Here is an 11296-nt window from a genome sequence, read left to right as displayed (position 1 = left end):
TCGCTAAGTACTATAAGACCTTGAACCTATAGGGAGGATTCTAGGCTCGTACCACTAACGGCAACATAATATACGAAATAGGGGGTACCTATATAGTCATATACGCCTAATATATTAGTGAAACTAGGTAGGTCCCTATTGATATAGTCAAGGTACACTAATATAAGTAATTAGCTAATACCTCCTTTGATATTCCGGTAGATAAGGATACTACGCCGACTTTGTTATTGTTAATTAAGGTTGCCATTACCAAGGTATAGGACATAGTAAACAAGAAGAGGCCCCTAACGCCACTAACTACACGCCGGGCAATTCCGACACTCGAGCCTACCGACTTCCCATCCTACGAATTGGATATAGCTTAACTAGAGTAGGACTACCAAGAATCTGGCCCTACCGACGCCACTACCTAGGATATAACTATATACCTATATATATATACTAGCTTACCTATAGCTATACTATAGGGTACCAAGTAACGTAACAAAGAGATTATATTAGTTATTAATAAGACTATAGCCAATACTACTACTAGCCTAATAGCCTAAGCCTTGTTATAGCCAGACTCGACACTTTAACCGCCTAAGCCTGTGCCTTAGCCTACTATACCTATTAGGTACGTATAGCATAGGGCACCTACCGGCAGATTTACCTATAGGACTAAGAGGGATCTTAAGGACAAAGAGGAGGAGGCCAAGTCCTAGGGCAGGCTTAATAATATATATATCACTTTCGATAGCCTCGAGGAGGTAGAAAATACCTTCGTAGGTATAGAGTTCGACCCTTTTACTAGTATTAATATCATCAAGTCTAGCCTGCTATATCTATCTATAGCTATAATAATTAGGCCTATTAAGGACTGCCTTACCTATACCTACTAGGAATGCTATAGTAATAAGGAAATGCTTATCTATACCTACTACTAGATCTGCTATTTCTACTAGAAGGCTAATAATGACTTATATAGGGCTAATATAGCTATATATAACCTTAAGAAGAAGCTAAAAAATATATATAAGGCCTATTATACTACTAGTATAGTACCTACCGGTATATTAGAGCCTAAGGAACTACTAGTAGCCTATATCTATATACCTAAGGGAGATAGTAATACCTTAGTTAATAGCTACCTATTTAAACTTAGCTACCTCTACTATAGCCCGACCGGTCACTAGGGCCTATACTCTATATCTATATATATCACTATAGCCTATAGTACCACTAAGGGTAATAAGACTAACAAGGACTTCGCTAAACGCTAGTACTTAGCTACCAAGGCTAACCTTCTTAATATAGGTCAGGCCATAGTCTAGAGGTAGGATAAGGCTATTAGTAACGTCAGAAAGGACCTTAACCAAGTTAAGGAGGAACTTAAGTAACTAAAGGAGGCTTCTATAATCGTAAATAATAACTATATAACTACCCTTAATTAGAGGAAGGGAGCAGACGAGAAGATATAATAGCTAGAAGAAACGATCGCCTAGCTTACTAAGCATATTATAGCAATTACTATACTATAGAAGGCTTCTAGGAGCTAAGAGCCTATAGCTTACCTACCTCTACCGGCTACTACTAGATATAGTACTCCCCTAAGTTCGATTACTAGGCTAGTAGCACACCTGCTACCGCCTATAGCCACTAGCTAGAAACGCCTATACTCGGACATACTAGCGTAGGAGAGCCCCTTACGTAAGAGGGCCACTAGTACGGTCTATAGTAACCGTACCCTAGTCAGGGATGCCTAGGCCAGGGCTAGAACACTTGTATAGCCCCCTTAGGAGTATCCGTCTATAGTATCGGCATTTATTATAAACTTGGGAACTGCTAGGAAGAAGGACTAAGGGATAGACAGATTTGACAATAGGGAGGACAAACGGGATACTTACTAGGATTATTACTATAGACAAATAACTAATATATTTACTAAGTTATAATAGGTTATTATATTTTTCTTTTTAAACCCTAGTACCCATTATAGTATATAGCTATTAGTAGGTTAGATCTAATAGACCTACTAATAGGGATAATAAGCTAGGGGTTATAGATATATATTTAGATAGTATCCCTAAGTGCCTCTAGCACTTAGAAGAATTAACGTATCTTATCACCACTTCTGTAGACCGTACCAGTTGGTCTAGGAGTGCCGCCCACGGCGCGAATACCGCTGTGGTGTCGTATCTTGCAGCCTGTCCGAGCTGTAGTCATTTGTAGCCATCGAGCTGTAGCACCCCCCCCCCACCCCCAGCTCACTAGCTTGCCGGTTTAATTATTACCTGCCCTCGGAGGACATGCTACTATTATTGGCCTCCGTGTTGCTGATTAATTCCTCAATGTAGCGCGCCACTGGGACATAGCAGGCGCCCGAGGCGCCGTAGCGGAGGGTCCCCGACGGCACCCCACAGGTGCTCAGCCAATTCGTTTCGTTCCCGAATCCATGGGATATTGCCTGGACGGCCAGGATCTTCAAATGATGAGCATCTCACGGAAACTCTGCAGGGGCGGGCCCGACCGCGGGTTTATTTATTACTGCCGCCTTTCCGCTGCAAGCAAGGAATAATATCTCCTCGCGTGCACTGTACTGATCGCATACACAATAATTAGCACCGGCACCGCTCTCCAAAAGCAGGCCTGACAACCAAAATTCATCCATCTGCAGCCTGCGCCGTCGACGTGTCCTAATTACGCCCTAGCGCAACTTGTCTGCGCCAAGCACGGCCTGGCTGGGAGACGGGTCGATTGCGCTAATACAATGCTTGAGCTGTAGCCGGGCTGGGCGAAGCGGGCAAGGCATATCCACAGAACCTCAGACGAAGCCCTTCCCGCCTTGGCAGATCACCTCCGAGTTTGCTAATTAGTAGCTCAACGGTTTGCCTCAAGTTCAGGCTGGCGCGTTGAACAAGCCACGTCTCAAGGTGATTGCCAGGACCCATGCCGGGGTTGGTTGCCACAGTCACGATGATTGGGTCCAGACCGAACCGGCCGGTCTCTGAGCAAGGATCCTTAATACTTGTATGGACTCCATATGAGAAAAGAGAACGACTCCGCAGAAAGAGCGAGCCAAATTTCCTTCGGGAGAGACATGGACGGATGCCCGCATGGCAATAATTATGTGATATCCCAGTTATCAGCTCTGATAATATCAATAGTCCTTTAGAGCTGGCGCTTAAGCTGACAATGCCCTACATCCCACACAGGCTCACAAAGGCTAGAGTCTATTCGGCGCGGTCTAGGCCGTCTAAAACTATGTCCGGTTCTTCCCGTTCCAGTGCACAGAGGGAACGCTGTGTCCGGGTCGCCGACACCACCCTGGCTTCTGGATATTTGCCGCGCTTACCTCCGACGAACGACCGGCACATGGTAAGTGTCCCGTGGTATCAGCATCTCGTCCTCCAAAGGCTCGTCTTGGGAGCCGCTAGTGTTTGCGGGATTGATGACGTCGGGGTTTGGTGTGGGACGGCTCCTGGGGATGCCTGCGCCAGTGCACACTAGGAGGAGCTAAGACGGGGTGGCGCTAGTTAGTTAGAGCGAAGGGCGGGGAAGCGAAAGCGGGGAGGCACGGAAATGCCTACCATAGTACACTAGCTTTGTCCCGCATGCCCGATTTTCATGCCCGCACCCATTCCACCACACTTGCCGCCAGACGCATGATATGTTCGCAGCGCGCTTCGGAAGACGCCGTGGCGCCAATGTATTCCATCCACGATACACGGCATTGACATGTGTCTGGCCCCCTGCTGAGTGTTCAGCTGCGGTGGCCTGCTGCTCGAGAGCGGGATGTAACATGTCGCGCAGCATTATCGTATCTTGGGGAAACATCTTTCAATCTATTATCTTCATACGCAGGTATGTATGTATGCATGTATGTATGTACAGTATATACATACACTGCTGGACGCACAGTGCATGTAGAAACCAGCAAGCCGTTCTTCCCAGTGATCCCTGACAGCCGTGGCCAATGTTTGCGGGAATCGTGTAACGGCGTGCCTCAGAGAAGTACAGGAATATTTCCAGACGGGAGCGGTGGGAGGGTGATACAGTTGGTGGGCATGCGGGCCGCAACATCAATGCTTGGCCCAAAAGCCGGGCTGCCCTAACAGGACTACCAAGCACTAGTGTACTAATGTTAGCTCTTCTCCGCATTCCGCATCCTCCCTCCTTGCATTCCGGGCTTGGCCTATGCCTCAAAGCCGTGCCGCCGCCCAAAAAGAAGCTTCGCCAAAACCATCCGCTCCATCCTCTCCTCCGATTGCGTGGGGGCCATCGTGCGTTCCTCCCCGGCCCGCCAACGCTTGCGGACCACGCTAATGAAAACAAGGACTCCGCAAAACGCTCCGCTAGTGGAGTGGAGGCCGCGCTCCCAACCCCCGCGCCCGCGATTAGGACTGGATCGGCGTTTCCCCCGGATGTTGCTGCAACGCTATACAGTAGACTCGCAACATTCCCCGGTACTTCCGGGGCCCCTGGTCGATGATCCCCCGCGAAGAACCTCCGCAGCCTCGGCGATATTACCCCATCCCTTCACCGTCAGCATCTCTACACTACACTACACTAGTGGATACACACACACTCTCTCTCTCTCGCGTACTGTGGCGCTGGGTACGAAGCAAACCTCCTCCGGGTTCGAGGGAACCCCCCCGCAATTGACAGGGGGGAACAGGAGGTCAACGGCCCCTCGGGGCTAACCTTACAATACTAGTTACTGGGTATTTAGTGCAGTTCTTCGGGTACATTCGGCCAAATCCACACCTTGGCCGCCTGCGCGAGGGTTACATGGAATGCTGCACATGGAAGAGGAATGGGTGAGGTGCTGACCGAGAAAAAAAAGAGAGAGAAAAAAACCGGTTCTCCGGATCATCCATCTCCCCGCTCTTTGGCCCCCGGAGCCGACCTGGCACCTGAACAAATAAATCTCGGGCTGCCCACTTGCTTTATCCTGCCGTCCAATATCGATCTTTAATTAATCACGCCTAATCCCTGCCCCCCGAAACCTTAAACAAACGTCTTCATCCCTCTTTCCGACATCTCCAGAACAATACCCCCTTTCCAAGCAAGTCGGGATCGCAGAAGCACGCGGGACAGCAGCCGTCGTTAAGTCGGCTCTACCTGCTGATTCAACCGTGAACCCCGCGCACTTAGTTCCCAGCACTTCACCTCTTTAATTAAGATCAGGGTCGCGATCCGACTTCGAACATGGCCGGCTCGGATGCCGACAAGGAGAAGGCGTCCCTCGACGCCAACGGGATTCACGATGAGGGGGCAGACATGCCCATGGACCCAGACGCCCACCTCTCCGAGGCGGAGAAGGCCGAGGTGGTAAGGTTTGCCCCGTAGTCGGGAGGACGGCGCTCCCGCGAATCGTCTCGGGCAACGACGGGACCGGATGGATGGATGGATGGATGGATGGATGGCTGACAAACAGGACCGATTCCAGGAGCGCCGTCTGCTTTGGAGGCTGGACTTGATTCTCATGCCATGGGTAAGGAATTATTAACCCTCTCTCCCCGGTACGGCAAGCGCACAGAGCGTCTTGTTGCGCCGATGGTCAAGCTGGGGAGGCTTGCACTGACAATGGGCCGCAGCTCTGCCTCCTCTACCTCCTGGCCTTCCTCGACCGGACCAACATAGGCAATGCCAAGATCGCCGGCCTTAACAAAGACCTAGATCTCTCCACGGGCGAGTACAACGCGACGCTGACCATCTTCTTTGTGTCGTACGCCGTCTTCGAGCCGCTCAGCAACATCCTGCTCAAGCGATTGCGTCCCTCCATCTACATCCCCATCATCATGTAAGCAAGCCCACCATTTCCCGGTTTATTTTATTTTATTTTATTTTATTCATTTATTCATTTATTTATTTTTTTACCCCGTCGACTTTAGAGGAGATCGACAAAATTCCCTTCCCCCCCCTCCTAACTCTGCTACTCTACAATCAACGATGACAATATCTAACATGAATTTTTTTTCTCTCTTTTTCCCCCGGATTGTAGGATTCTCTGGGGCGCGAGCATGCTCGGGATGGGCTTCGTGTACAACTGGTCCGGGCTCATGGCGGCGCGCTGGTTCCTGGGGCTGGCCGAGGCCGGGCTGTTCCCGGGCGTCAACTACTACCTCTCGTGCTGGTACAAGCGGTCCGAGTTCGGCGTGCGGGCGGCCATCTTCTTCTCGGCGGCGGCCGTGTCGGGCTCCTTCGGCGGCCTGCTGGCGGCGGCGATCGAGAACATGGACGGGATCCGCGGCATCCCCGGGTGGGCGTGGATCTTCATCCTCGAGGGCCTGCTGACCATCGTGGTCGGGATCGCCTCCTTCTGGATGGTGCACGACTTCCCCGACGAGGCCCGCTTCCTGTCGGAGGACGACCGGGCCCGGGTCATCCGCCGCCTCAAGCTGGACAAGCAGGCGTCCGCCAACCACGAGTCCTTCCGGATGACCTGGTTCTGGCAGGCCGTGCGCGACTGGAAGATGTGGCTCGGCATGGTCATCTACATGGGCTGCGACATGCCCCTCTACGCCTTCTCCCTCTTCCTGCCCACCATCATCGCCAACCTCGGCTGGAACACGAGCGTGGTCCGGGCCCAGCTCATGTCGGTGCCCCCCTACGCGGCCGCCGCCCTGCTGACGGTCGCCGTCGGCTTCGTCGCCGACCGCACCCGCGCCCGCGGCCTGTGCAACGTCCTCGTCTCGCTCCTCGGCGTCGCCGGCTTCGCCATGCTGCTCGGCACCGACGACGCGGCCGTCCAGTACGCGGGCACCTTCCTGGCCGCGCTCGGCATCTACCCCTGCATCTCCAACACGATCAGCTGGGTGGCCAACAACGTCGAGGGCGTCTACAAGCGCGGCGTCGTCCTCGGCTTCGTCATCGGCTGGGGCAACCTCAACGGCATCGTCAGCAGCAACGTCTACTTCAACAGCCCCCGCTTCCCCGAGGGCCACGCCGTCATGATCGGCTACCTCGCCCTCTGCCTCTTCGGCGGCTCCGTCCTCAACTCCCTCCTCCTCCGCCGCGAGAACGCCCGGCGCCGCAGGGGCGAGCGCGACCACTGGGTCCGGGGCCTGTCCGACAAGGAGATTGAGGACCGCGGCGACCTGCGCCCGGATTTCATCTACACCGTCTGAAGAGAGCGAAGGTTATTTTTCTTTTTTTCTTTTCTTTTCTTTTTTTTCTTCCTCCCGAGTTTACTCTGCGTTGTGTTCCGAGGAGGGGCCCCCGGTCGTTGATTTCTTGTTATTCTTTTCCATGGCCCTGCTGCTTGACTCGTCGTTTTGGTGTTCTTTTCCGAAAGAAGGGTGGAAGAGGGTTCGGGAGGTTGGATCTTCTTGAACCCCCCCCAAAAAAAAGAACGTGGGTAGGGAAGGGAGTGTGGCGTATAATTATAGCGCGGTATTTTATTATTGAGAGACAGGTTCAACATGACGTGGATATGCCGTTTCGCGCGTGAGGCAAAGGCCATGCCTCGGCCGGGCTCTGAAGGTCGTTGCCGAATATATATATATGTTTAATTACATTAGACATCTAGACTGTGTCTGCTCCCGGTATTCAATCTCTGCTGTCTAGCGTGTCGCTTACATCTTAATGAATGCACTGTTGCCACCCAGGGAATTAAAATAGTTGAAAACAAAATGGGTACACCAAGTCTCTACATATTACGCTCTATCGTTGGTGGGACTCGCTCCCCTACCCGCCTCATCTCTGATGGAACCATCATGGTTCATGCGAGGATGCTAAGCGGGCGCCACCCGACCGACCGAGACCACAAGTCACCATCCACGGCATGGTCAGCTGGTCAGCCGAATGGTAACGACAGGCTCAGCCTGTTCTGTCTGAAACCTACATGACCGTATGATGCGGCCTCTCATGCCGATCGACAACTGGCTTTTTTTTGTGTTCTATTTTGAGTCTCGGCTCAGTAAAAAAAGGGGGAAATTGGGGGGGGGGGTTGAGCAGGTTAAATATGGGGAGCCTCAAACTCGGCCGAGCGGTCGGGCGGAGGTTGCGGATTCGCCGAGCAAGTGATGCCCCGTTGCGTCTCCGGCACGGGAAAAGAGGCGCATACCTCGTATGCAAATCCACTCCGTTCTCAGGTATCGACATCCTCCCATGTGCCCGTCCGCTCGAACCATGGTGTGCTATTAGTCGGTCGGTTGGTCGGTCGGTCGGAGCAGATGTCAAGAATCGAGCCCATCGATCGGACTGGACCGCCTCGTAGTGTGGGAGATAAGCAGAAGGCGTACATGCGCGGACCGTGTACTTGGGCTCTCCGACCCCGGCTCTCGGTTGGGAACCACTGCGTGTCAGGCCCTATCCATGTCTCGGTCGTGACCATCAAAGGTATGCTTCCAATGTTTGGCATGGCGTGTTGTAGGGCTTGGATCTCCCGCGCGTCAGCATCCCGAACAGCCACGAGATTTGAGCTGCTCGGTGACTCCCACTCGCTTTGCATCGTCCCGCGTGAGACATCGTGTAAAAGATATGTGTCTCTTAGTGGACGCACACAGGGTCTCAGACGTGGAGGGTCCGGGGGGATGCAGTGGCGAGCGCGGAGGGACGTCTCTGCAGTGGAGAGGAATGGAGAGGAATGGAGAGGAATGCAGTGCTACTGTTTGGGCAGAATCATTAATCCGGCGCTTCGTGACGACCCAACGATTCCGATGGGGGCAAAGGGAGGACAACGCGGCGGATCGACAGCACCATATTCCTTCCCGGCCTCCCTCCCTCGACCATTACTCACCCCTCTCGGTTTAGTTTTGTCGAGAGAGTGGTACAACCCAGGTTGCGTGCTGCAACACAACGGTGGTGTGCGCCTCGTTTCGCGCTGTGTCACCACGGGGCGTCCAACGGTTGTCCCCGACGGCCGGGCCATAACCGATCGAAGGCTGGGTCGGAACACGCGGCAAGCAGATCCCGGTTTGAGGTAGACAGACAGCGGGCGCGCTTGGCGGAGGATGTTGGCCGGGATCTGCTGAGCTGTCCACCAGCCACGGCTGCTCCATTTCCGAAAACGTCCAGGGATGCGTGTGATGCTTTCAAACATGAAGATGATGCCTAAGTATGTCGAGCCAGCATGGCAGAGGGAGTCGGGGAGGGGGGCCGCGATGCGTGGGACAGAGGTCGCAGACAGGTCGGCCAGGTGAGTTCTGCGCGGTCGCTCGGCGATTCACCTGAGATTCGGATTGGAGCCCGCATGGGTTTGGTTTATTGTATTGGATTGCCGAAGAACCATCTGCAAGGCCGTTTGACTCGGCCCGGCCCAGCCCGGGTGAGCGAACAAAAAAAAAAAAACAAAAAAAAAAGGGTCTGGAACACGAGACTGGGGAACGCAAATTGGACAGCCCTGCCGCGGCCAACGATAGTCGCCGATAGCGATGAAGCGGTTGACCACTTGGCGCTGCAAGGTGCTCGACGTGGGATGCTGCAGCACAACAGCAAGACGAGGCGAGAGGTCTCGGGTGCTCGGTCAGGCAAGGTCGGTCGGTGCCTTACCTTACCTTGATCCATGTATGTAATTATGTACATGTACATACAGATTACATACCTACATACTGTCCTAGTACAGTGCCAGAGTTGCCCCCTGGCTAGTTAGTTACCTTGGTAAGAATGCAGGGGCTCGTGGCTCTTGCATGCAGAGCGCACTGCTTGGACATACCTACAGTACACTAATTGAAGAAAACTCCACGCGGACAAGTGGAAATTCGGTCAACATGCATGCCCAGTCCACAACCGGCTCCCTCCTGCGCCCATTCCTCACGCGGTTCTTCGGCCTAGTGCCCGCTCCTGGCCGAGCCTCTAGACGCTCACCTTTTTGTAGCGTCAGGTACCGTAGGCACCCCGACTGCCCAATGGTAGTTAACGCCTTGGATAAGCGCAACATCGTGAATGACGTAGATAGACCCTGCCGGCGGGGGCATGAGCCTGGCCGCTGTGACGGGTGAGGTGTGCCCATCACACATTGACCCATCTTGAAGCCTTTGGGAGAGGTTTGCCATGCTGTGTGCAGGAGGCCACAAATCAGTGTCCGCGTTTCAATTTTTGAATTGTGATCCAGTAATCCAATCATGATCTCTGCCTTCGGCCGCGATGGCCCCATAATTATCCTTCGATGGCCCCACTGTGACCTGCCTGGTAAGGAAGCCACCGATTAGTGTAGACGGATTGGGTAATTACCTGTTTACCTATCCGGTCACCTAATTAACCTATCCGCCCTACTCTTGACCGTGTCAGTCCTCCTTGGCTGACTCATTTCAAAACCGCCCGGCCGCAGGTGAGGAGCCATCTAAGACGACCAGCGGTGATTTAACATGGGAAAAATAAGGCAACCACGATCAGGCGTCTGAGCTGTTCACCGCTCCATGCGACCTATTGCACCCCTGTCCATCAGCCCATCTTTAGACCAATTCTCGATGGCGAATTCCTCTTCTGTTTGAATGTCGCTACTATCTGCCACCATATGTGTTCCTTTTTTTGCTTCCCGAACTAGATGGCTGCTTGGTTGTCGAGCGCCAAAGTAAAGGAGATTTAAATTCACCGGAACCCTTTCGCCACCGCATCTTCCCAACTTCCGCACTTAAAAATCAGATCTTCCCTCTTCCCAGCTCTAGGGTTCATATCCTGCCAAATAATTACCATCCGACTCGGGGCCTCAAGCAAAACAAACTCATTACCTTTCCATTACCATTGCCACACCGGCTGTTCCATCCGAAGCAGTTTCAGACGGGGCAAGTCGTTCCAGCATGATCGAGTTTCATGACGACGCCAATATGCCAGCCGCACAGGTTGAGAAACCCATCACAACCGCCGTCGCCGCGCCGGAAACAATGACTAAGGAAGCCGCCAACAACCATGCCGCCCCAGTCGTAGGCGCCCAGCACCAGCCATACGGAGGTTCCTACCTCTGCAAGTGTTGCCTTTGGTACGTGCTGCTAGGTATCATCATCTTTCAGAGATGCCTCCCAGCCCTTTCCCAGTCCTATTCACTAAGCTCCCCCTTGTGGCTTGCCACCTCGATAGCACGGGCAAACCTTGGCTGACACCCCTTGGGGTTAGCACGTGCGGGGAGGCGGTGGAGTATCCTGGCGACGTCTGTTATTTGTGCAAGAAAATTCACTGCTAAGCGCGTTTCCGAGGTTCTGGTTTGGAATAAGGGTCAAACAGGGTTTTGGTGCGCTGACCTCGACGACGGGAAAAGACGCGCATGAACAAGACAGGGGGGTGTGAGTTGTGGCGTCGAGATAACGGGATTAGAAAGCTGGGAACGGCCGAAGAGCCTCTCGAGACACTGGCACTCTCCAAGGCCCAGACGGGA

At 53.1% G+C, this 11296-nt stretch overlaps 3 protein-coding genes across 3 annotated transcripts; 2 read left to right on the top strand and 1 right to left on the bottom strand.

The window, feature by feature from the left end:
• Nucleotides 1-2296: 2296 nt before the first annotated feature.
• Nucleotides 2297-3838, bottom strand: P884DRAFT_316317 (uncharacterized protein; the record flags this gene model as incomplete). The annotated part of the gene is made up of 3 exons (XM_069445282.1): nt 3643-3838; nt 3342-3485; nt 2297-2478 (listed from the first exon to the last, which is right to left on the bottom strand). Coding segments are annotated over exons 1-3 (381 nt in total), but the record flags the coding sequence as incomplete, so codon positions are not given.
• Nucleotides 3839-4838: 1000 nt separating this feature from the next.
• Nucleotides 4839-7477, top strand: P884DRAFT_289983 (major facilitator superfamily domain-containing protein). The gene is made up of 4 exons (XM_069444033.1): nt 4839-5313; nt 5420-5476; nt 5580-5785; nt 5987-7477. Exons 1-4 carry the CDS (start codon nt 5191-5193, stop codon nt 7110-7112), a joined length of 1512 nt encoding a protein of 503 aa, XP_069300806.1. The 5' UTR covers nt 4839-5190; the 3' UTR covers nt 7113-7477.
• Nucleotides 7478-10751: 3274 nt separating this feature from the next.
• Nucleotides 10752-11203, top strand: P884DRAFT_187013 (uncharacterized protein; the record flags this gene model as incomplete). Its single annotated transcript, XM_069437354.1, has 3 exons — nt 10752-10903; nt 11038-11071; nt 11180-11203. Coding segments are annotated over 3 exons (210 nt in total), but the record flags the coding sequence as incomplete, so codon positions are not given.
• Between the last annotated feature and the right edge of the window lie 93 nt (nt 11204-11296).

This window comes from Thermothelomyces heterothallicus (genome assembly GCF_042370625.1).
Source record: "Thermothelomyces heterothallicus CBS 202.75 unplaced genomic scaffold P884_scaffold_3, whole genome shotgun sequence".
NCBI lineage: Eukaryota > Fungi > Ascomycota > Sordariomycetes > Sordariales > Chaetomiaceae > Thermothelomyces > Thermothelomyces heterothallicus.
This window is presented reverse-complemented; position numbering and strand designations above follow the sequence as displayed.